Source organism: Aotus nancymaae, unplaced genomic scaffold (assembly GCF_030222135.1).
Source record: "Aotus nancymaae isolate 86718 unplaced genomic scaffold, 86718_ANA_hifiasm-v0.15.2.pri h1tg000040l, whole genome shotgun sequence".
In the NCBI taxonomy this organism is placed as follows: Eukaryota; Metazoa; Chordata; class Mammalia; order Primates; family Aotidae; genus Aotus; species Aotus nancymaae.
This window is the reverse complement of record NW_026988454.1, coordinates 66,573,688-66,601,119: the sequence shown is the minus strand read 5'-3', so window position 1 is coordinate 66,601,119 and position 27,432 is coordinate 66,573,688. Positions and strand designations below refer to the sequence as shown.

The 27,432-nt window shown below is 38.1% G+C and overlaps 1 protein-coding gene across 1 annotated transcript in view; it reads right to left on the bottom strand.

The window, feature by feature from the left end:
• Positions 1–27,432, bottom strand: part of SIM1 (SIM bHLH transcription factor 1) — an 83,085-nt gene that overhangs the window by 20,847 nt on the left and 34,806 nt on the right. The window contains exon 10 of the mRNA XM_012438486.3: positions 17,140–17,308. Coding sequence (XP_012293909.2) covers positions 17,140–17,308 — 169 coding nt within the window. The remainder of the gene's footprint in view (positions 1–17,139; positions 17,309–27,432) is intronic.

The following is a 27,432-nucleotide window of genomic DNA, read 5'->3' as shown; positions in this document are numbered from 1 at the left end:
TATCTGATATATTTCATAAAGTAGAAATGGGAAGTTTTTAAAATATGCCTCAAATGTGGTTTGAAATGTCATAGGCCTTCTCTTAATCCACTCCACCCACCAAAAAAGTTACAAAAATGTTCCTGGGATTTGGTTCACTCATTTTTCTCACAGAAAAGTAACCATAGTCGACATCTCATTAGCTGTCAGGGTGATGTGCAGCTGGAAGGGAATCAGCACGCAGGACCCAGGGCTGAGTTTCCTTCAGTGTAACTCTATAAGGAATCTCCTATAGGATTCCATATGGAGAGAATTGTTCCCAAACCATGAAATCTACAATCCATTCCTTTTGTAGATCCAAAGGTGAAGTCTTAAAGACTTGCAAGCATTTTCATTGCACAGAAGATTTTAAACAGGTAATAAATAATTAAAATAAGTATTTAATTAAGTTCTTTTCTGTCATGACATCCCCTGCTGTGAATGATTTTAAGTATATCCCAACTTGCATAGATAGTATAGAAATAGTTCTAGCCCACTGGGTAAAAACCTGGATTTCTAGAACCAGTAGCACTAATTTTAATGGCAGTCATCTTCCATGATGGGTTTCAGGCATGAGCCAGAATCACTTTGATCCTTTCCCTGATGCTCTGACTCACTCTCTGATTTTTCACATATAAGTGGCAGATTAAATGGGTTTAAATTAGTTGGGTACAGGTGGTGCCACCTGCTCCAACCCCTTGTTGCAGCTTTGTTTGGTCTTCCACTGCTTTATTCTGTGTTTGAACAAAGGATGGACTGCCCAAGCTGCTCTTGGCAATGTCCTAGAACTAGGCCAACAGATTGGCAGGCATATTACCCACCTTCTGCACGCTGAAAGAGGAGGTCTATCAGATTTGTAATTTTGTAAAAAGAAATTGAAACTTAAAGGCCCTCCACCAAGTTAAGCAACTGTGCTTCTTCTAAGTCAAGGACAGTAAAAATGAGGAAAACTAAAATAATATAAACTATATTAAAGAATATACATCAGAACATTTTCCCCAAGCTTCACTGCAGTATAATTGACAAATAAAATTGTATACATTTATAGTATAATGTATACAGTATGATAAATTTGATATATGTATACATTATGAAATGAATACCACAAACAAGTTTGTTAACACATTTGTCACCTCACATCATTACCTTTTGTGTGTGTGTGGTGTGAAAACTTAAGATTACTCTTAGCAACTTTCAAATGTGCAATACAATATTATTAACTACAGTTACCATGCTCTACATTAGATCCCCAGAACTCATCCATCTTATAACTGAAAGTTTGTACCCTTTTGATCAACATCTCCACATTTCCTTCACCCTCTGGGCCCTGACCACTATCATTCTCTGTTTCTATGAGTTTAATTTTCTTAGATTCTACATATAAGTGAAATCATGCAGTATTCATCTTTCTCCATGTGGTTCATTTCACTTAGCATGATTATCCATTTTGTTGCAAATGGCAGAATTTCCTTCTTTTGTGGCTGAGTAATATTTTGTTGTAAATAGATACATTTTTAATCCATTCATTCATCACTGGACATTTAGGTTGTTTCCATGTCTTCATTTTGAATAATGCTGCAACGAACATGGGACTGCAGACATCTCCTCAATATACTGATATTTTTCCTTCAGGTACATAAAGAGTGAGATTGCTGGATCATATCAGAGTTCTATTTTTAATTTTGTGAAGAACTTTCATACCATTTTCCAAAATGGCTGTACCAATTTACATTCCACTAACAGTGCCAGGGGTTCCCTTTTCTACACATCTTTGTCAACATTTATCCCTTGCGTTTTCTAATAGCAACCATCTTAACAGGTATGAGGTGATATCTTATTGTGGCTTTGATTTGCATTTCTCTGATGATTAGTGATGTTGAACACCTTTTCATGTATGTGTTGACCATTTGTATGCTTTCTTCTGGAAAAGGTCTATTGAGGTTTTTTGCTCATTTTTCATAGAATAATTTCTTCTTTTCTTTATTTTTTCTGTCTTTCTCTTTTGTTTCTTTTGCCGTTGAGTTGTACAAGTTTCCTATATGTTTGGGATATTAACTCTATCAGATACATAATTTGCAAATATTTTCTCTCACTCCAAAGGCTGTGTTTTCATTATATTGTTTCCTTTGCTATGCAGAAGATTCTTAGTTAGATGTACTCCCATTGATTTATTTTTGCTTTTGTTGCCAGTGCTTTTGGTGTCATATTTGAAAAATCATTGTCAAGACCTACGTCAAAGAGTTTTTCCCTGTTTTATTTTTTCTAGAAACTTGCAGGTCTTACATTTAGGTTTTTAATCCATTCAAGTTACTTTTTGTGAGTTTTCTAAGATAAGGGCACAATTTCATTCTTTTTTTTTGAGACGGAGTTTCGCTCTTGTTACCCAGGCTGGAGTGCAATGGCGCGATCTCGGCTCACCGCAACCTCCGCCTCCTGGGTTCAGGCAATTCTCCTGCCTCAGCCTCCTGAGTAGCTGGAATTACAGGCACGCGCCACCATGCCCGGCTAATTTTTTGTATTTTTAGTAGAGACAAGGTTTCACCATATTGACCAGGATGGTCTCGATCTCTTGACCTCGTGATCCACCCGCCTCGGCCTCCCAAAGTGCTGGGATTACAGGCGTGAGCCACCTCGCCTGGCCAATTTCATTCTTTTGTATGTAGATATGTGGTTTCCCCAGAACGTATTGAAAAAACTACCCTTTCCCCATTTTGTGTTCTTGGCACCTTTGTCAAATATTATTATTATTATTATTATTTTTTTTTTTTTTTTTGAGACGGAGTCTCGCTCTTGTTACCCAGGCTGGAGTGCAATGGCGCGATCTCGGCTCACCGCAACCTCCGCCTCCTGGGTTCAGGCAATTCTCCAGCCTCAGCCTCCTGAGTAGCTGGGATTACAGGCACGCGCCACCGTGTCCAGCTAATTTTTTTGTATTAGTAGAGATGGGGTTTCACCATGTTGACCAGGATGGTCTCGATCTCTTGACCTCGTGATCCACCCGCCTCGGCCGCTGGGATTACAGGCTTGAGCCACCGCGCCCGGCCAAATATTATTTAATCATATATATGTGAGTTTATTTCTGGGCTCTCTATTCTGTTCCTGTGTCTGTTTTAATGCTCTCACTATTATTGTATTGATTATTATAGCTTTGTATAATATTGTTTGGGGTTTGGAAGTGTAACGCATTAATCATTGTTCTTCTTTCTCAAGATTGCTTTGGGTATTTGGGGTCTTTTTGGTTCCATATAAACTTGAGAATATTTTTCTATTTCTCTCTTCTTGTTCCTGGTCTTAGAAGGAAAGCTTTCCGTTTTCACCATTGAGTATAACGTTAGCTGTGGGCCTGCCCTGTTGTGTTACGTTCATTCTATGCTAATTTGTTGAGAGTTTTTAATCATAAAAGGATGTTTAATTTTATCCAATGCTTTTTCTGCATCTATTGAGAAGATCATATGATTTTATCCTTCATTTAGTTAATGTGGTATGTAACATTTATTGATTTGTGTATGGAACCAATCTTGCATCCCATGGATAAATCCGACTTGATCATGGTGTATGATCCTTTTAATGTTGTTCAATTTTGTTTGCTAGTAATTTGTTGAGAATTTGGGTGTCTGTGTTCACCAGGGATACTGACATGTCATTTTCTTTTCTTGTGGTGTCCTTTTATGGCTTTAGGTATCATCGTAATGTTGGCCTGGTAAAATGAGTTTGGAAATGTTCCTTCTTCAATTTTTTGGAAGAGTTTGAGAAAGATTGGCATTAATTATTTAAGTGTTTGGGAGAATTCACCAGTGAAGTCATATGATTTTAGACTTTTCTGTTAAGAGGGTTTTGATGATTGATTCAATCTTCTTACACAGTATTGATGTGTTCAGATATTCTGTCTTAATGATTCAGTCTTGGTAGGCTGTATGTTCTAGAAATTCATCCAGAAGAGTAAGTTTCCAATTTATTAGCATATAATTGTTCATAGGGGTCTCCTATTTCTGTAGTATCAGCCATAATATTTCCTCTTCCATTTATAATTTTATTTGTGTCCACTATCATTACTTTGGCTAATCTAGTAAAGATTTGTCAATTATGTTGATCTTCTAAAAAAAAAACACTTTTTGTTAATCTTTTCTATTGTTTTTCATTTTCTATTTCATTTATTTCTGCTCCAATCTTGATTAATTCCTTCCTTTTGCTAAACCTGGGTCTAGTTTGTTTTTCACCTTATAGTTCCTTTAGGTATAAAGTTGGGTTATATGAGATTTTTATTTTTTTCTTAATGTGTTTATAACACTTTCCTCTTAAAACTGCTTTTGTTGCATCCCAGATGTTTTTATATGTTGTGTTCCCATTTTCATTTATCTCAAGATATTTTTTATTTCCTTTTTTATTTATTCTCTGACCCATTGGTTGTTCAGGAGTTTGTTAATTTCCATGAAACTGTGAATTTTTTAATTTTCCTCCTGTTACTGATTTTTGGGTTCATACCACTGCAGTAAGAAAAGATACTTGACATAAGTCCAACCTTCTTGAATTTATTAAGACTTGATTTGCGGCCTAACATATGACCTATCCTGGAGAATGCTCTGCATGAGCTTGAGAAAATGTATATTCTGCATCAGATCCTTGACTTTACAGGAAAACAAAGAAATTCAAATATGCTAAAGGAGTTTTCTAAAAATCTGTAAAAGAAGGAAGAATTAAATCTACATTTCTTAGCTAAAGATACCCAAATTCAACTCACTAACTCTAGAAGGGTCAAATCCCACCATAAACTGTCAAATAAAGCACTGTTCTCTTTAAATTTACTGTTTAGTTTTAATAATATTTTATTCTATAGATTTTGTTAAAATAAATTTCCCTAGATACATTTTTGTAGTAGATTCAGCCATTCTCCTCTTCTCTTCAGCTGGGGAGCAGAATCACAAATTCCAGCATCACTTCCATTAAGCCAGGAGCAGAGGTTTCCCATTTGATTTAGCACAGTTGTTTCCCTCTGCTGCCTGATTTCTTTTTTGATACTAACTCTTCCTCTGATCCAAACCATGCTACACTATGGAATAGTGACATGTTGAACATAAATTATGACTTATGCCCAGGAATCTGTGGGGATGAGAGGTTGAGAGGTGGAGCTGCAGCTGTCCTTTGATGGGTGGATAGGATTTGAGAAGCAAGTTATCCTCAGGCAGAGTAAACAAAGTCTAGCTAGAGTGGCGTGCTGACATGGGAGTGGAGTTGGCAGGTGGGCTATAGTGGGTAGAGTGAGGCAGGCAATGGGCTAGACTCTCAAGATTGGATGTCATACTATAACGAATGAGGTACCCCGGTAGGTATATAAGCAGAGAAGGTAAGGCATAATGAAAATTATATTTCAGGAATCTTACTCTGGCAGAAATGATCAGAGACCAAAAGAACAATAAAGAGGCAGATGAGGTTGTCTAAATGTAATGTCCTGTTCCAGAGAGCCTGAAACCAGACAAAGACAGTGAGGAGGGGCCCAGAGTCAAGAAAAAATTGTGAAGGAATGTGACCCTCACAAGGCCTTTTGTGTTCAAAAGATCAAAAACCAAGCCAAACAAACAGATAATTTCCTTTATCTCATTACATACCACATGCATTTAAATGATGTTTACATTTTAAATTTTTCCCCTTATTATGGAGAAAATCTTTCATAAGCATAACACTATTAAAGATGTAGCATAAAAAATGTATATAAATTATTAGAAGAAGAAGACGAATGTAATCTAGAAAGAGTCTAATTATCATGAGAACAGAGCCCTAGAACCAGGGCTGAGCCTTAAACAAACATGGGTAACTGAAATGGAAGATAGGGTCAAATGGCATTTCCTGCATAGCCCCTCAACTGCCAATGCAAGTATTTTATTATCAAAATACACACAAAAAGCAAATATCAGCTGTCACGTATTTCCATTTTATACTGGAGATGATAGTGGGGACAAGAAGACTAGAAAACCCAGATCAGGACTGGAAATGGATGGTTTTCTGTCCCTGGAGTATAAGACACAGAGTGCTTGTTCAAAGTTTTACTGTCAAAAGAACCCTTAGATTCCACCACATCTAATTCCTCCTCAGCACTTAGGTATTTGATTTGTATTAGAGGATGTGTCATTTGTCAGACCATCCCTAGGTTGTTTTGTGTTTTCACAGAGGTTATAAATTTCTTAGTAGCAGTATGTTCTCCTCCTTTTGGGGTTTTTATATCTCCACAGACAATTAACAAAGTGCCTCCACACTCTTTAAATTTATGTATTTATTCATTCATTCATTTCATTAGCATTTAGCAAGTAAATATGTGGAAATGGAAGGGGAGTGAGGTGGATATGAAAAGGACATGTCATTACTTTCCAAGAGATTATAGTCCAAGAGAGGAGATATGACGTGCCTAGAAGGCAGTAGAAGGCAGATTATTCTAAATAGGGGTCCAAAGGAGAATTATAACTCAGCAATATTTTATGGAAGAGATGGCACTCAATCTGGACCTTAAGACGAATTTTGAAAAAAAAAAAGTGGCAATGCATGCAGAAATAAATGTATAAGCACAAGCATGAGGGCAGAAAAAGACAAGACATTCAGCAAAAGTGAGTAGACCAGTCTACCTAGATCACAAAGTTCAGGTAGGGGACCGATAAGAGAGAATGCTGTGAAGGTTATTTAGGGCCCAATTATAAATGACCTTGAGGAACAGCTAGGGCTGTGGCGAGTCTCCAAGCACTAATGTGATCAGTGGTCTCCTAAGGTCAATCTGGGAGACATGGCAGACTGAGAAGGAAAATTTTCCAAAATAGGGAGAAAATTAAGATGCTGTTACAATCATCCAGGCTGAGGGAGCTCCCAGGACACAGGCAATTGGGGGAAGAAGAGCAAATGGGTGAAAGCATAGAAAATCACAGCTTGGGCTGGGCATGGTGGTTCACGCCTTAATCCCAACACTTTGGGAAGCCGAGGTGGGAGGATTACCTGAGGTCAGGAGTTCAAGACCAGCCTGGCCAATATGGTAAAACCCTATCTCAAAACAGCATGGTACTGGTACCAAAACAGAGATATAGACCAATGGAACAGAACAGAGGCCTCAGAGGCAACACAACATATCTACAACCATCCGATCTTTGACAAACCTGATAAAAACAAGCAATGGGGAAAGGATTCCCTGTTTAATAAGTGGTGTTAGGAAAACTGGCTAGCCATATGCAGAAAGCAGAAACTGGACCCCTTCCTGACACCTTACACTAAAATTAACTCCAGATGGATTAAAGACTTAAACATAAGACCTAACACCATAAAAACCCTAGAAGAAAACCTAGGCAAAACCATTCAGGGCATAGGTGTAGGCAAGGACTTCATGGCCAAAACACCAAAAGCATTGGCAACAAAAGCCAAAATAGACAAATGGGACCTAATCAAACTCCACAGCTTCTGCACGGCAAAAGTAACAGTCATTAGAGTGAATCAGCAACCAACAGAATGGGAAAAAATTTTTGCAGCCTACCCATCTGACAAAGGGCTGATATCCAGAATTTACAACAAACTAAAACAGATTTACAAGACAAAAACAAACAAGCCCATTCAAAAGTGGGCAAAGGATATGAACAGATACTTTACAAAAGAAGACATACATGAGGCCAACAAACATATGAAAAAATGCTCATCATCACTGGTCATTAGAGAAACGCAAATCAAAACTACATTGAGATACCATCTCACGCCAGTTAGAACGGCGATCATTAAAAAATCTGGAGACAAAAGATGCTGGAGAGGATGTGGAGAAATAGGAACACTTTTACACTGTTGGTGGGAGTGTAAATTAGTTCAACCATTGTGGAAGACAGTGTGGCAATTCCTCAAGGACCTAGAAATAGAAATTCCATTTGACCCAGCAATCCCATTACTGGGTATGTATCCAAAGGATTATAAATCGTTCTACTATAAGGACACATGCATACGAATGTTCATTGCAGCACAGTTTACAATAGCAAAGACCTGGAACCAGCCCAAATGCCCATCGATGATAGACTGGACAGGGAAAATGTGGCACATATACACCATGGAATATTATGCAGCCATCAAAAACGATGAGTTCACGTCCTTTGTAGGGACATGGATGAACCTGGAAACCATCATTCTCAGCAAACTGACACAAGAACACAAAATCAAACACCGCATGTTCTCACTCATAGATGGATATTGAACAATGGGAACACACGAACACAGGGAGGGGAGCACTATACACTGGGGTCTGTTAGGAGGGAGTGGGGGGGACAGCGAGGGGTGGGGAGTTGGGGAGAGATAGCATGGGGAGAAATGCCACATATAGGTGAAGGGGAGGAAGGCAACAAATCACACTACCACCTATGCAACAATCTTGCATGTTTTTCACATGTACCCCAAAACCTAAAATGCAAAAAAAAAAAAACCCTGTCTCTACTAAAAATATAAAAATTAGCTAGCTGTGGTGGCAGGTGCCTTTAATCCCAGCTACTAGGGAGGCTGAGGCAGGAGAATTGCTTGAACCTGGAAGGTGGAGGTTGCAGTGAGCTGAGATCATGCCACTGCACTCCAGCCTGGGCAACAGAGCAATATTCTTGTCAGAAAGAAAAGAAGAGAAAAGAAAAGAAAAAGAGAAAAGAAAAGAAAGAAAGGAGAAAAGGAAGAAAGGAAGAAAAAGAAAGAGAGGGAGAAAGGAAGGAAGGAAGGAAAGAAAGAAAGGAAGGGAGGGAGGGAGAAAGGAAGAGAGAGAGAAAGAGAGAAAAAGAGAGAAAGAAAGGAAGGAAGGGAGGAAGGAAGGGTGAAGAAAGGAGGAAAGCAAGGAAGGAAGAAAAGAAAGAATGAAAAAGAAAGAAAGGAAGGAAGGAAAGAAGGAAGGAAGAGAGAGAGAAAGAAAGGAAGGGAGGAAGGAAGGAAGAAGGAATGAAAGAAATGAGGAAAGGAAGGAAGGAAGAAAAAAGGAAGGAAGAAAGAAGGAAGGAACAAAGGAAGGGAGAAAGGGAGAGAGAGAAAGAGAGAAAGAAAGGAGGAAAGGAAGGAAGAAAGGAAGAAAAGAAGGAAGGAAAAAGAAAGGAAGGAAGGAAAGAAAGGAAGGAAGAAAGAAAGGAAGGAAGGAAGGGAGAAAGGAAGAGAGAAAGAAAGAGAGAGAAAGAAAGAAAGAAAAGGAAGGAAGGAAGGAAGAAACAAAGAAAGAAAGATTACAGCTAGGTGTTGAGAGTGAGCATGAGTCTGGTCCTTAAAGGGGCACCCAGACTACACCAGGAGTTTATTAACTGTCATCTTGCAGCCCCTCTGCAAATCTTGTAAACAGGGATAAACCCAATCTTGCTGATAACTCCCCATAACATGCGAGCTCTCTAAGCCTAGGGGCTATTGGTTCTCTCACTATCTGCTCCCAACTTCTGCCTCCAGATCATTGCTGGAAGGGCAGGTCAGCTCCCAACACATACCACCACCACCACAGTTACCACACTGACACCACCACTTTCCTTTATCTCATTATATACTACATGTGTTTAAATGATTTTTACATTTTGATCTCCCCCATTGAATCTGTAAGCTCTCTGAGGTGAGGACGGTATGCTCAAGACTTAACATATCCCATCACTCTCTTGCTTCTTTCTCCATCTACCCCATCACCTTGGTGGCATCGTCCATCCATTGACCCATGCACTTACTCAGTATCTACTAAGGACTTCTTGGACGCCAAGGCAATCTGGTTACCAAGAGCAACATCTCTTGTCCTCATAAATCTTACCTTTACTGCCCCAAAATTTCTTCTTTTTACCATGTCATTGTTGCTAGATCTAATTTCACCTTCCTCATTTATGCCACTTTTTCTCATTTTTTCTTCTCATTGGTCTTTTCTTACTCAATAACTCCTATTGCCTTACCAAGAAAACTAATGTGACTAAATCTGGCCATCGTTTACTTAATTTTTGTGAGATTTGTCATTAAATTCTCACTATTGGGAATGCATTCAAAATCCCATGTATCAGTGAGTATTATAATGTTATGATAGTAAACATCAATAAAATATTATCCTAAGATATATGCCCATTTAAGTAAACTAATGTAAAGGTACAATTCTGTATCTGATTCCATGTACCTACTTTATCTACCATAAATACCTATTTTATACTGTTGTGCTCCAAAGCAAGGTGAAGGCCAAAGAAGTTCTCTATAATGGCTTAGATAAACTGCATTGGAAACAACCACTTTTGCCTATCCCTACTGTTGTTTCTCTTCCATCTCTTCACCCTTCCATACATTATGTCTTCTAAAACGTTCCCTCTCTCTGTGCTTCTTTACCATGCATATTTGCTCACCAAGATTGTGTGTCCTTTATAGCAGACTTCACTAACTTATTTTAAATAAGGCACCCTGGTTCCTCCTGAGATCCATGTGCTGAGTAAGGATAGAAAAACAGGATAGTGACAAATACATTTGGAAGTATAAGAAAGTTAATTAATGGGGAATAGTGTGACCAGAATGTGATTTCACAAAGCAATTATGAAGAAACCCGGTTTGTGAACAGGGGTGGATGGGCAGAAGCCAATAGTTCCTGGACACCACTGTCTGCCCTTTGCCTCAATCATATGCCAGGGGAATAAAAGGGCAGAAATTGTGCCCTTGAGACCCTATGACCAATGGCATCTTATAATTCCTCTCTAACAGGTGAGCTTTGCCTCCCCAACTAGACCCTAATCTCCTAAGAATTCACGGGCATTACTTTATTGCACATCATAGTATTTAACTAAATGCAAAAATTAGTAAAAACCAGACTACAGAGGCCTCACCCCACTGAGTAAAATGTTTTCTAAAATAATAATCTGAGATTCATTTAAGAAAACCATCTAAAAAGACTATAAAGGCCTACTCTAATAATCTTCTAAAATTTCAACAGGAGAGGAAGACTAACCTCAAATTTATACATGGCCAGGAAATACAAATAAACCTATCTAGTACAAGACTTTCTAGAAAGATAACCTGAATTTTTCTGACAAAATGCATTAAAATTTTTTTGTTGTTAATGGTCAGGGATTAGATGTTTTGGTGTTTCATATAAAACATGAAATGAAGGAATATCTATACCAATAGTAATTAAAGTGCTATGTATAAAGGGATAACTATGCTTAAGAAATTATTGACCCTTCTGATCTCTGTGATTTAAAAAGTCAGTCTCTCAGCACAGTAGTCACTGGTATGTTTTTGAGGCCAGAGAAAACCTTTGCAAAAGAAGAGTTTCTGCCTTCACCAAAAGGAAGCCAGATTGCGGGCAATGAAAATTAAGAGGGTTCTGTGGGATTATTTAAGGTAACAGATGTGGAATAAAATCTGCAAGTGCTACAGTGTATCTGTGGCAAGTGATTAAATACTTTCAGATTTCAGAAGCATACAGTCTTCTGTATGCACTATTATTACTGAATTATATAGTGTATTGGTTATTACTGACTAGGGAAAAGGCAAGAGGGGGGCAGGATGATACAATAAAACAGGATGGCACGAACTATCTGTAATAAATGTAACTATAAACATGCCAGTGAGAAGTTTAAAAGGGAACTCTGGAATGAGGAGGCAATTTATTCATGATTGACATGACTAAACCATGGCAAGGTAACATCCAACTGATGTTAATGTGGCTGTAACTAGTTTCATTAAAATAGACAGAAAATATTGTAGCAATTTCTAGCAGATAAAGTCTTTGAAACAAATTCTATAAACTCAGTATTTCTAATTCAACAGAACTGTGAAAAATACATTGCTATTTTCATAAGCATAACAAACCTTATAACAATAAAATACAACTGTCATAATGGTAAGACTGCTACCATACAGCAGCACAGTAGCTAGGGGCAGAATCTTTTGAAATTAGCTATAATATTTCTTACAATTCTTCTAAAACAATTTTATTTTGACCTCTCCTGTCCCAAGAGCTACAAAGGTATCTGAGTCATTCATTAAGTGGCCATAATATAATCAAGTCTAAAATCATTCCTAAGGGCGTCCTATACTAGAAAGGGACCTAAAGTTTCATCTACTAATGCAGACAAACTGAATGGTGGTTGACAGTGCAGGAGAACTGTCATCTTCAGACAAACACAGCCGCTATAAGTTCCAGCTCCCTTTCTAGCCTCATGCATTTCAGGAAAATCACTTCTCTTCTAACTACAAGCAGACAGAAAGAGCAGACAATAAAACACAGATAAGACAACTCTGGGGTAACTGCCAAACTTCACTCATACAATGGGCCCCAGTAAAACAGTGGGCCTTAATAAGCACATTCCTTTCCATTCAGGTATACTAAGATAGGGAAGCTCAAAGCAGACTGAGGGGCAAGCCTGCAGCTGCAGGAAGATGTATGGGAACAGACATACAACTCTCCCTCCCAGATAAGCACAACAAAGAGACACAGAAGCAGTCTAAGCCTCTAATAAACTCTCCCACCCTGAATCCTTAAAAACTCTTTGAAAGAAAGTATGGCTCTGACCTAACTCAGCCAGATGTCCCTCTCAGGTTCATTTTCTAAAGTAAACCTGTCCTTGTTGACTGGCAAGCCACCCTTCATGTTTCTCTCTTCTTTCTTTAATTCTCACAGTGGTAGCAAATTACAATTTGTGTATGTCTAGAATGTTCATATAAGGATGCCTAACTAATTCCAAAAAGCAGTGTTACTGTCAGCCATTTGTTAGGTATCTGTTAGAAATTTCTAGCTATGCCTAATACATACTAGTCAGAGCAAAACCCTAATGAATAATAGTGATAGAACCACTAAATCACCATTTATATAAATAGCTAAAGAGGCACAAGACATTACCCTATGAGTCCAATTTTGCTTTTGCTCTGCAAACTGCCTCTTGAAAATTTTGATGAGAATTTACATGCCAAAAATATGTAAATAACAAAAAAGACCATCACCTTATTTTTGAAAAAATGGACAGAAATATTTAAAATTAAATACAATTAAAAGCTTATCATTTAGTCATTAAAAATAATTTATTCTGCAGCTATTAACACAAAAAAGAGAATCCAATTTGTGCATCAGTAACTACTTAAAGTAACCTTTAAAAGTATAATTTCCAAATAAATCCATAATAAAAATATATTTATGACAAGAAAAGATACAAGCAACCAAGAATAAAACACTTTATCCATTCTTCCTCTACAGTGCCTTTTATTTCAGGGGAGAGCTTTAGTTTGCATCTTCATGGACTCAAACTAGACCATTAAAATTAGTCCCCTAAATAGTTTTCCTTGCTTTGATCACATTAATCCTTTCATTTCCTGTTCAAAACCTTTACTAGTTCTCAAAAAAACAAACTCTAAACTCTTTGGCCTAGCATATAGTTGATATCAATCTATGTTTCCAAACACATCACTTTTTCTTTGCTCTCATTGAAAGATATCAACCCTCCTCCACTCCAACCCCAGACCCAATCACATTAACAATTTATTCCCGCATATACCTGAGTTCTACCCTCAACACCAGGTCTCCCACAACACCTTCCTCAGACAGGCCAGAGTCCATATTGCTCACACCACCCGCAATGTCCTTTGTATACACCCTCTCCTAGATGCTACTTATTCTAGTATATAATTTATGACTTCGTTGGTACTGCAAAACTTAAGGGCATTTCTTATACCACTTTTTTGTATTCTAGCACTTTTATCTAACCCCTAACTCCCAAGTATCATGATGGCCAGAGAACTATCTTTTTAATGCAGGTATTCAGCTAGCATCTGCTAAGTCAAAGACATATAATAGCAATGATGCATGAAAATTAAAAGTGAATTATCTCTTAACAATATACAAACAATTTGGACCAAATAAGATTTTTGAGAAGCTACTTTTTAAAAAATTCTGAGAATTTAGAATCCAAGATGGAGGGCTTCTAAGTTGCTTTCCTCCTACAGAAATGGTGATGAGTTTGCCCTGGAGATCATGCTTTTCCAGTGTGCCCTAGAGGAAACTCTCAGCCTATGACAATTACTTGTCTGTCTATACCAGCAAGGATAGTATGTTCCATTTCTGCTCTCTAAGTTTATCAGCAACCCATGCAGTAGGAACTCATTGATTTAGCACCATCATTATCCAAACACAATTAAAGAATAACCTTAACTAGGCACATAAATGTTAAGTAAGGTTAATTTATGATGTGCAATTTCAAATGAGATGTACAGTTGAAATTCTAAGGATTAATTTATATAAATATTAACCACAATAACAAATACATAAACTTCAAGATAAATCCTATGTGAACATATGTGTGTGCATGTGCATTTTTATACATCGTAGAACTCTTCTAGAAGAAAGAACAATTTTGGAGAGAAAAGATGAGGAATGGGCACTTTGGGAGGCCAAGATGGGAGGATCACTCAAAGCCAGAAGTTTGAGACTAGTCTGAGCAACAAAGTGAGACTCCCATGCCTAGAAAAACTAAAAAATAATTTTAAAATTAGTGGAGCATGTTGTTGTGTGACTGTAGTACCAGTTACTTAGAGAGCTGATACAACAGGGAAGTATTGCTTGAGCCTAGGAGTTCAAGGCTGCAGTGAGCTAGGAACTTGCCACTGCACTGCAGCCTGGGCAACAGACTGAGACCCTGTTTCTAAAAATAAATAAATACATAAAATAAAAAATTAAAAAAGAAAATTTTCTACTTTCTACTGATCTATATTCCTTTTCTTTAAACCATAGAACATATATAACTTTAAAATTAACTTCTCTCTACCCATCCTCACCACATAGAAGGGGAAGTCTAATGGTAGTTAGAACATTTAGTCTACCATTAGAGTGAACTAACAGAAATGTTAGATGTTAAGACCTGAGCATGAAAGAAAACATAGACTAGACAGTGAGGCTTTGAAAGTCCAATAGGAAGATTTTATTTTCATGGTTTAATTTCTTTATAACAATGGACAAACTCCTTCTACTTAGTACTTTCTAATTTAAATTCTTCTTTCATCTATTTGTCCAACACATCTATACATTAAAGGAAGGAACTACCCAAAGGCATAATCCATCCTTCCAAGTAGTAAAAAGAAACCATAAAAAGCTCTTTCCAAGGTACAAGATAGCAATAAGAAAAGCTTCTTCTTAGATGTTCCGTAAAAGGAAGCAGCTCCTGGCTGGGCATGGTGGCTCACGCCTGTAATCCCAGCACTTTGGGAGGCTGAGGCAGGTGGATTGCTTGGGGTTGGGAGTTTGAGACCAGCCTGGCCAGTATGGTGAAACCCCATCTCTACTAAAAAATTAGCCAGGCGTGGTGGCAGATGCCTATAATCCCAGCTATTGGGGAAGCTGAGGCGGAGAATAATTGGAACCCAGGAGGCAGAAGTTGCAGTGAGCCAAGATCGCACCATTGCACTTCAGCCTGGGCAACAGAGTAAGAGTAAGGCTCCATCTCAAAAGGAGGAGGAGGAGGAGGAGGAGAAGAAGGAGGAGGAGAAGGAGGAGGAGGAGGGGAGGGGGAGGGGGAGGAGGAGGAGGGGGAGGGAGAGGAGGAGGAGGGGGAGGAGGGGGAGGAAGTTCCTTCTCTGCAGTGACTTTGACTAAAATATATACTCTATAAGTAAAGTGCTCAGTCCTTATAATGGAAGTTATACACTGAAAAACATCTGGGCATTACACATCTACTCTCCTTTCTTTTGCCAGAGTAAAGAAATCTGATCTTCTGTGGAAGGTTTCAAGCCATGGACATAAGTCTCAGAGGGAGAGACCACGTTGTTATCATCTTCATACACCAAGCCACTAAAATAATCTAGCAAATAGTAGCTTCTTAGTGACCACTGGTTCCGTGAACAACATTTTCTCATATAGTATACACTCATAGATATCAACAGAATAACATAAGTCTGACAAATAAGGAAACAATAATTTCTATACTCACCAGATTGTCATTTTTGCTTATAAAATATATTTAAAAATAAATGATAAAGACCACCTTGAGGAATAAGTGACTCAGAAACTAGTTTTGTTTTGTTTTTGTTTTGTTGAGACAGAGTCTCACTGTCGCCCAGCCTGGAGTGCAATGGCATTATCTCAGCTCACTACAACCTCTGCCTCCCGAGTTCAAGCCATTTTCCAGTCTCAGCCTCCTGAGTAGCTGGGACGACAGGCACACACCACCACATCTGGCTAATTTTTGTATTTTTAGTAGAGATAGGGTTTCACCAGTTGGCCAGGCTGGTCTTGCTCCTGACCTCAAGTGATCCCCCCACCTCAACCTCTCAAAGTGCTGGGGTTATAGGCATAAGCCACCGTGCCCAGCCTCCAGTTTGGTTTTATACTGGCCTGGGTAGCATCTCCTGAGCTACTCTAGTGAACTGCAGAAGGTTTGACATGATGCTATTAAAAGAGAAGGATGGAGATAAGGAGGCCACAGGATATTGGGAGTGGATAATTCTCAGTCCTGTCCTACTTCCTTCAGGCCAGAAAAGCTGTGTACATACTTTGACATAGTCTAGTTTCTATGTCTGTGACTGAACAGAAAAAATTTTTTTCTTCCAAGAACCAGGAATCCTATTTGTATCTTGCAATGTTTCTGGAATACATCTTGGGGCCTAATCTTCTCTCCACCTTGCAAATATGAGAAGAATTTGCTTTTCCTACCATTCCTGCCATCTGGAAGACCCTCTCTATTTCATTCCTTCTAGTAAATAGCCAATCTGTGTTCAAATTGCATGGGGACATGCATCCTTGATCCTTTGCCTCCCCCTCTTAATTTTCTTTTTCTTTATTTCCTGTCCCAAGATTCGTTTTTCTACATCAAGTTCTTGTTTCCTGTCTTTTGTTTTGTTGGTTACATATTTCTGGTCACTCATAGGGTGGGAGGGAAATTCAGGATCAATCTCCTCAAAATCACAAAGAAGTTATAGTTCTGACAGCAACCAGACTCTCATGACCTTTAATTAATGTGGTAAACCACAACATCATTTCAAATTTTACTAGCACAGTTATTTTAAAGGAAAAGGAGGCAGATAGTTTGAAGAACTTTGGAGATTTACAGAAGTTTTAGTTATTAAAACTAGATAATTCATTCCAAACAGTTTTAATACTTTCTCAACTTCAAGTTCAAACCATGTCCCCAAAAAAAGAAGGTTGCAAAACAGCAATGCACTTACCTGAGGGTATGGGGAAGTCCTGGATTTTGACTTTGAGCTAGAGAGCCGGGATTTGGCCCCCTTTCTGTTGTCAGTTATGGTGGGAGTGGAGCTGCTGGCATAGGAGAAGGCTGGTTTGGAGGCTGAGATCTGATCCAGGGAGAGCTGCAGCCCTTTGTATTCTGTGTCTCTGCAGGGTAGGAGGACAAAGCCCTTAATCAGCCACCATAGGAAATGGATTCATGCATACTCTCATCAGGAATGATAGTAATCCATATTTGAAAAGGAGGCAAGCAAAAGTTAGCCATATAACTAGCTTCCACAAACACCTGGATTATTCTAGCATGGCCTAACATTTAACTAGTGTGCTGGTAACAATGTATTTTTTTGGTATTTTTATTAAGTGGAAAAATAAATACATAATTTAAATTCTCTGAACTTCTGTGAGCTCTTTGATGAGATATGAGTTAAAAAACCTACTCACTTGGTCAGGCACAATGGCTTACACCTGTAATCCCAGCACTTTGTGAAGCTGAGGCAGGTGGATCACAAGGTCAAGAGATCAAGACCATCTGGCCAACATGGTGAAACCATGTCTCTACTAAAACTACAAAAATCAGCTGGACGTGGTGGCACGTGCCTGTAGTCCCAGCCACTCGTGAGACTGAGGCAGTAGAATCACTTGAACTCGGGAGGCAGAGGTTGCAGTTTGTACCAATGCACTCTAGCCTGGCGACAGAATGAGACTCTATCTCAAAAAAATAAAAAAAAAAAACCCACAACAACAACAACAACAGAAAACTACTCTACAACAAGTTTCTTATGTGGGGTGGTCATCTGATGCTACCGGATTATTGGTAGCATGTCTACCAACAGTATAAAAAAAATGTCTACTATCAGCTGTTCGAAGAGCAGTCATTCTGGTAAACAATCAAACATTTTTAAAGCCAGCTAACTAGTTTAACCGGAATTATAAATAGTTAAAAATTCCTCTCAACAGATTAATTCAGTTACTTTAGGTACGTTTTACCACCGTTCCTTCATTTCTTCCTTCATTCAATAACTATTTATTGAGTTCCTAATATACACCAGACTTTGTGTTACATGGGGATTTAAGAATAAAGAAGACACCTATAAATCCTGCCTTTGTGTGAATTATAATATATTGGAGAGAAGAAACAGTAAACAAATAAACATGCATAATAACTGCAGACTGTGGTATGAAGCTTATCTTAGAAAGCTCATCACAAAGGTATAGCGTGAGATATCTAGGGGCTAAAGATGACAGCCTTGACCTGCACACAGATACAACCTCTGCTGGCTTCTAGAAAGCAGTGAATCTCATTGGACTCCTCAGTTTTCATAAAAGGATATCAACTCTTTCCACTGGCAGCCAAAATAAAATGTTTTAGAGAGTCTTCTTTATGAAGACTCATGGGAGAATTTTCTCTCAGGTTCCAGAACTAACTGGGTTGCCCCTGGGTAATTGATTTATTTTGATCTCATGAACATCGTGAATCATATAACTCCTCACAAAGTCAAAAGTCTCCAAGCCTTGAGTCTGATTTGTAATCACTGCCAGCAAGTGTACAAAGCCCTCACGGCAGGCATTTTGTGCAACTCAACTGGCTTCTTTTTCTTATGTTTCATTTTCCCTAATTCTCTAATGGGTTCGCCTTTTAATTTTTTTAACATGCATTTTTAATAGTCTTTGGATTTTTTTTTAAGACAGAGTCTCATTCTACCACCTAGGCTGGAGTGCAGTGGTACAATCTCAGTTCACCGCAACCTCCACCTCTTGGGTTTAAGTGATTCTCTTGCTTCAACCTCCCGAGTAGCTGGGATTACAAGCGTCCACCACAATGCCTGGCTAACTTTTGTATTTTTAGTAGAGACAGGGATTTGCCATGTTGGCCAGACTGGTCTCAAACTCCTGACCTCAGGTTCGATCCACCCACCTTGGCCTCCCAAAGTGCTGGAATTACAGGTGTGGGCCACTGCACCTGGCCTGAAACATGATACATTAGTAAAAATATATATGTAAAAGTGACTGGTACATTCTATGGATCAGCAAATATTCATTTATCTTTTTTCTTTGTCCCTATTGGTTCTTCTATAGCAATATCAGGCAAAAGCAAAAGTGTAATTCAGTACTTGCAAATAGCTAATAGAGTAGATTTTAAGTATTTTCACCACACAAAAACACACACACATAATGATAAGTATGTGAAATGCTTGATTTAGATTTTCTGCAATGTATACATACATTAAAATATCATGTTGTACACCACAGATACACATTTTTTACTTGTCGGTTTAAAATTGGTAAATATAATTCAGACAAGGAGTCTCTCAAGTGAGTAAGAAGAGAAACCAGCCAAAAGAGCTCTAACAATATCACTGCCACAAAACACAGGGCAGTGATATAGATCTGCAGATTACAGTGGCTTTCTATCAAATAATCCATCCACTCAACACAAGCTTTCTTTAAAAAATAAAATGAAGGAAAAGAAAAAAATGATTCTTCTATGTGAGCAGTAAAAATTTAGAAAGTGAATCTGCAATTTGTCTTTCAAGCTTGGGAAGTCCGATCCCATTACTGGTCTGCTTTACAGCTCTAATCAACTCCTTCTAAGGACAATATAGGCTCTGAGCACTCTGTCAGATATGAAATACCCTTCAAAATGTGGCTTCCATTTGTTTTTCTGACAATATTTCAAAATTTTCCTTTATCTACCCCTTGCTTCATCCAGTTGTCCTGAATTGACTTTAAACTCTCTTGGTTCTTCTCCACCTGTAAAACTCGTATTAACTCTCACTTGCCTCTATGAAGCCCTTCCTGACTGCTAAAGCTATTCATTCATTCAATAGGTATTTACTGAGTGTCTCTTCTGTGTGGGGCCTGTTCTGGGGACCAGGGAGACATCAATGAGCACAAGGACTAAGTTCTGACTCTTCATGAAGAAGGTATCAGGGCCAGTTCCTGAGTATTGTGGCGAAGGAATCAAGAACTGTCCTTTTGCACCTCTAATCTATTTTTCAAGCGATTGCATATTGTCTTTCTCAGTGGATTCTAAGTTCCTAGAGGACAAGAGTTAAGAGATATTTTATTATATTCCAATGGTCATTTACACAGTATTTCACATAGATGGAAGAGGAAGAAAATAACAAGGCTGAAATTAAGAAAGATTGTTTTCCCCAGTGACCACTAATAACTTGCAACCCAATATCCTTTCTGTATGAGAAAAGACTCAGATGGGCTGTGAGTTCTCTGAACTACCTGCCATTAGATATCAGTGAGCTAAGTTAACTGGACTCTAACTCTAACAGGAGAGCCTCCACCCTTGAGCATTTTCTGTGTTAAATGCACTTCCATTCGTTAGACAATAGTCCAGTAGATATTTAGTTCCCATTTGACAGGATCTAGACATACAGTAAGAATTGTACACCCATGAAAGTGGCCAAATAACTTTGTAAACCCATTCCTAATGCTGCATCTCAGCCCAGGGGTTTTATGGCTATAAGCAGGGAATAAGCAAGGATTTGTTTTTCTCTTGCACACTTTCAGACCCCTCAAGGTATTCATCTCACTGTTGAAAAAGTCTTCCCAAAATTTTTGCATGGCTTCTAATAACAGAAATACTTCAAATTAAATAGGTTTAAATAACATTTAAAACCAAGACATGATTTAAAATTTCACATATTCATATGAAAACTCTTTAAAAAATAGGAAGAGTTATACAGATACTCTTGATAAATTAATACAAATATTAATTCTTTGGTACACATCAAAAATACAAAAATAATCCACCAAAATTTAATGGAAGATCATGATGGCAGGTTGATCAGTGATTTAAGCTAATCTCTTCCTCTTTCTATGTATAGGCCTCAATTTCCTTTTTGTAAGTCATATGGATTTGGTGAATTTTTTAATTTTGTTTTGTTTTGTCTGAAACAGGGTCTCGCTCTCTCACTCAGGCTGGAGTGCAGTGGTGCAGTCTCAGCTCACTGCAGCCTTGACTTCCTTAGCTCAAGTGATCCTCCCACCTCAGCCTCCCAAGTAGCTGGGACCATAGGCATGTACCACCATGCTCAACTGATTTTTTTTTTTTTTTTGGAGAGACAAGATCTCACTATGTTGCCCAGGTTGGTCTCATACTCCCAGGCTCAAGTGATCCTCTGCCTTGGCCTCCCAAAGTACTGGGATTACTGGGGTGAGCCACCATGATTGGCCTTAGATTTGGTGAAGTTTAGATAAAACATTATACGAAAAACTCATAGCACAGTGCCTAGCACATAGTAAATGCTCAATAAATGGTATTATATCTTACCTTCCAAACTGTGTGACAATTTTTGGCACCTGCTCTCCCCAGAACAATAGTTTCACTTTGGTAGTGATTACAATACATTTCGTTATAAAACCTTATGCTGGCTTGGTGTGGTGGCTCACGCCTGTAATCCCAGCACTTTGGGAGGCTGAGGCAGGCATGTCATGGGGTCAAGAGATTGAGACCATCCTGATCAACATGGTGAAACCCCATCTCTACTAAAAATAAAAATACAAAAAATTAGCTGTGTGTGGCAGCACCTACCTGTAGTCCCAGCGACTTGGGAGGCTGAGGCAGGTTAACTGCTTGAGCCTGGGAGGCGGAGATTGCAGTGAGCTGAGATGGTGCCACTGCACTCCAGTCTGGGTGGCAGAGCGAGACTCCGTCTGTGGACGGTGGGGGGACCTTTCTTCTATCCCTGATATGGTTTGGCCGTGTCCCCACCCAAATCTCAACTTGAATTTCATCTCCCAGAATTCCCACATGTTGTGGAAGGGACCCAGGGGGAGGTAATTGAATCATAGGGGCCAGTCTTTCCTGTGCTATTTTTGTGATAGTGAATAAGTCTCATGAGATCTGATGGGTTTATCAGGGGTTTCCGTTTTTGCTTCTCCCTCATTTTCTCTTGCAACTGTCATGTAAGAAGTGCCTTTTGCCTCCTCCATGGTTCTGAAGCCTCCCCAGCCATGTGGAACTGTAAGTCCAATTAAAACTCTTTTTTCCCCCAGTCTTGGGCATGTCTTTATCAGCAGTGTGAAAACAGACTAATGTAATCCCAAACTCATCTCAGTTTGCTCTGTGACTTAGCCTCTAAAATCTATTGCAGCATGGCCAAAATACTTTTTAAGGTAAGTTGTTTATTGCTAAGTCAGCAAATGGGGACCTTATGGCAACACAGTCACTCTGAGAGGAATTTGGCCTTCCTCCTTCTCTGTTCAAAACTCCAACAGCTCAAAAGATGTGCTAGGGTGGAAAGCACAATAAAAAGTACCCACTTAAAGCCATTTCAAATACGGTTGATGTGCTGCCAAGAGCAGCTCTAAATAGCAGATTCACTAAGAACAAAGCGTTTGTTTTACTTTTAGAATTCTATTAAATTGAGCATTTCATTTGTATAGCTTAAAGGGCTAGATGCTGATGGGAATCACATTATGAATTCCATTTTCTTCCTCCTAACCCAGACACAAATTGTCTGGTCCTAACCTCTTCCTTCCATTTGGTGAGGCACTTTCTGGTATTGCACATGTCCTCAAAGTTACACGCATGCTCAGTGGAATCACTTATTTAATGCTTCTTCATGGAGTGGAATAAAATAAAATACTCAGCTGCACAGAACTGAGACTCTTAAATTCGTGTGGCAAGAAATTTGACATAGCCTATTTTTATAAATGAAGGATAGCACTGCTCTTCTTCTAAAGTTTTCTTGAAAAGTACCACACAGATCCTGTTTGGGGCTCCATAATGTAACTTTCTCAAGGCATGCTGTTACCTCAGACATGATTGGCGTATGGAAAGGAACTATGGCACATGCCATGTGACATATTCCTCAAAATGCTACTGAGGAAAATTTACATTTATTCCTCCCTTCAATGATTTGTAGAGCGCTGCAGACATTTTCAGGTGCCTCAGCTCTGAAAGCAGTCAGAAATGGGAAATTTGCAATCACTAGGACTTGCAGCTTGTCAATCTCACCCATATTTGCACAGACCAAAGTAATCCTCTTATTCCATTATGGGCAGTCAGAAATCATTCAATTTGCAGAATTAACCATCTGAGTCTACTTTAAACTTTATAATAGTCATGTACATATTTGAAATAACTCAAATTCCAATAGAGAAAATGGGGCCATTTTTGTATCATTGGGCTTCCTCAGACTTCCCTTAAGCAATACACCGAGACCACTCATGAGGCAAATGCCAACATCCCATATGGAAAGCTCAGCATGACACCCTTGCAAAGCCAATAGAAGGTGTCTTCACTACAAAAAGGCATTGTCAACTTTAGAGAAATGCATTAACATTATTTCTATCATTTCACCTGGGAGAATGGCTTCCATAATACCAACAGCCAAACTAATTTACAAAGAAATCTGGAACTATTTACCATTTCAAGTGAGTTGGAATGAGTGTACAGAGAAAGCAATCAACAGTATTTTATCGATTCTTGTTGATTCAAGATTATTTGCAAGAACTTTTCTCTTCCACTCCACCATATTCCACTTTCATTTTAGACAACTTTATTTTTGCTTCTGTCATGTCAATTGGGAGTCTGCTGGCCATTCTGGAGCTTCTTTGCTGGCTTTATGTTATGCGGCAATTCTCAAAAGAGGTTGCCAGATTTCCCAATTGAGCTATTTTTTTTAAAACAGCTGAAGGTGATCAAATTACCAAGGAAAATGTGGAAACAAAGACATACAATTGATTTGGCTCTAAAGGCACTGATTGAAATAAGCAGAGGATTGCATTAAACCGTGATCGGATTAGGTGGGAATGACTGTGCCTTACACTAAACTTTTTAATTGGATTCTAAAGTCACTGTTACACGAAGTTCATGACCTTCTTTATATTCTGGCAGAGTTACCCCCTGGCCACTGGGTAAACCTCCGCAGCAGAGAAATCTACTTTATGTTTCATTTTCAAGCTCCCATGGAGCTCAGCAGAGAAAGCGGATAAGGAGGAATACTGCAAAGGACTCACAGACTAAGACAATCTGCTGGGAAATTAGGCTAAGGCACCCTTGGAAATATAACAGTATCATACTAATAAGTGGATTTATGTTTGCTCCTTGTAGTTTCTCCATTTGATTTGGTGACTTTAATAGTTTTCCCAAAGTCTTTGGTTTTATATAAACATACATTGCCTCTGCCTAGAAACCATCTTTCTTCTCCATTTTGAAGGTCTCCTCCAACATGCTATGGAGTGGATGGCACCACAAGGGTAAGGAATGGTTTAGACACAAAATTTGCTATCACATTATAATTTCAAGAAGGAAAAACATGAGTGTAATCAACAGGCAAATAATAACAACCAAAATGTAAGACCAAAAAAAAAATTGTGAAATGTTGATAAGATGTGGCAAATGTTGATAAGATGTGGTAAAATCAACCAACCTCATAACAGAGATTGTGTAATAGCTTCATACCAACAAATGAAACAAGTGGAAATATGACTCAATCCAAACCTGCCATCACACTACATCTCAATTCGTTTTCTCACCCCTCCAGGCCATGGTGATTTCTCCCAGCTCCTTCCCGTGAGTTCCTGTACCATTCACTGCCTCAACCACTCATCTGGCATTTCTAATGTTCTGTCATACTGTATGGTGGCTTCATATCTTGACAACCTCCTTAATTCCTTCTCTTATAACAGCCTTTATTTACTGTTTAGACAGTGTCTCACATAGAACAGATGCTCACTTGCAAGTGATTAACAAAATAATTATCTTTGTAATAAATTTTTGCTCATCTCAGATCCAAATGACTGAAAATTCAAATACGGGCAAATATTTTTACATAAATGAGAAAGAGATATCTACTAAGCAAGTGAGTTTATGTGAGAGATTCTTAAATTCTCAGATTATAATTAATAATGATGATTCTGAAGTTCTGTGAGATCTTAAAAAAAAAGCAAATCATGTTTTAGTGTTATGCACATTAATAAAATGCACTTATTTTTATGAAATTATAATTCAGGCTCAGCATATTTGATACTCAGGCAAACTGGGAATTTTAAATTAATGTCATCCTCAATCATTTATTTGGACTATTACCATTGTATTGAAGGAGTTAGAAAGAATAGTGTTTTAGACTCCCAGAGAAATAACTTCTGCAAATCAATAATAAATACAATATCTGCAATAGAAAAATAAGAAAAAGATGTGAATAATGCACAAATTGCCGAGGAACAATTTTAAAGATTTAACCTCATGAGTAAAATGAATTAAAGCAGCTATATGAATTAAAGTAGCTAACAGATGCCATTTTTGCTTTCAAATAGGCAAAATAATAATAATAATAATAATAATGACAATAAATCCAAATGAAGATAAGGTGAAATAAATGGACATTCTTTTTTTTTTTTTTTTTTTTTGAGATGGTGTTTTGCTCTTGTTGCCCAGGCTGGAGTGCAGTGGCTCTATCTTGGCTCACCGCAACCTCCACCTTCTGGATTTAAGCGATTCTTCTGCCTCAGGCTCCTGAGTAGCTGGGATTAGAGGAAGCGTCATGACACCAGGCTAATTTTGTATTTTTAGTAGAGACAGGGTTTCTCCATGTTGGTCAGGCTGGTCTCGAATTCCCGACCTCAGGTGATCCACCCACCTCAGCCCCTAAAGTGCTGAGATTACAGGCATGAGCCACCACGCCCGGTGACATTCCTATATACTACTAGTAAGACAGTAAACTGGTAGTGTTTATCAAAAGTTTTAAGAATGTTCATACCTTAAATTCAGCACACTAGTCCCCTGTTATCCAAAGGAGTACGTTCTAAGACCCCTAGTGGGTGCTTGAAATCGTGGATAGTAACAAACCATATAGTACTATGGTTTGGTACTATCAACGATTTCAGTATATATATTTTTATATATATATACATACTGTTTTTCCTATAAAAACATACCAATAATAAAGTTTAATTTTAAAATAGGGTATAATAAGAGATTAACAATAATGATTGGTAATAAAATAGAACAATTATAACTACATGCTGTAATAAAATGCATGTGAATATGCCCTATTCTCCTCTCTCTTAAAATATCTGATTGTATTGCACTCAGTTATTGTTAGACTGCAGTTGAACTCATATTACTGAAACCACAGAAAGCAAAACTGTCGATAAGGAGGGACTATGGTAATTTCACCTCTAGGAATATATCTTATGATAATAATTAGAGATAAGTATCAATAACCTATATACAGGGTTGGATGTGGTGGCTCATGCCTTTAATCCCAGCACTTTGGGAGACTGAGGTGGGTGGATCACTTGAGGTCAGGAATTCGAGACCAACCTGGCCAACATGATGAAACCCCATCTCTATTAAAATTCAAAAAAATCAGCCCAGCATGGTGGCACATGCCTGTAATCCCAGCTACTCGGGAGGCTGAGGCAGGAGAATTGCTTCAACCGGCAGGCAGAGATTGCAGTGAGATGAGATGGCACCACTGCACTCCAGCCTGGAGGACAGAGTGAGACTCCATCTCAAAAAACAAAAACAAACAAACAAACAAGCCAAACCCCACCATATACAAGGGTCTTTATCACAGCATAATCTCTTAAATTTAATTATAAATAATCAAATAATAAGAACAAACAAAAATACTAAATTATGATATATCCATGTGACAAAATATTATGCAGTTATTAAATATTTTGACTCTAATGGCATAAAATATACCATAATAAAGTAAAAAATTATCTCTTTGACATGTACTGTGTGTGTGTGTGTATTTATATATATACTGAGATAATAAACTAAAATATTTACATGATATTTAAAAATGGATTAAAGATGTCTTTCATCTCTTTAAACATCTCTACATTATCTTAATTGTTTCTCTAGTATGTATGACTTTTATAATCAGAAAAATATTTCTTTTTAAAAAAATACTAACTGAGGCAAATCTCAGGTACTTTGATTTCATATTAAAACTTTTCTATTTCCAGAATTTCTTCTTTGTGCATATTAAATTACAAAAGAGAAAGCACTAGTAAATTTCTTTTCCTTAAGGTTCAGCTTCTCAGGTATACCATCTGTAATTTTAAAATATCCATGTGCTTTCTCAGTGCATGTATATTTCACTTACTTTCTGATTTGTTTTCCACCCTTCCTACATTACAGAATTATCTGTCTGTGAAGGCTTTCATGTGAGCTATATGATTTTCTGTTTCCTTCTTAGGAAAATATAATTTAAATTATTACCATAACTGAAAAAAAAAAGTCTTGTCATGTAGTTTCTTAAAACAACTTAGTTTCATGTGGCTTTTTAATG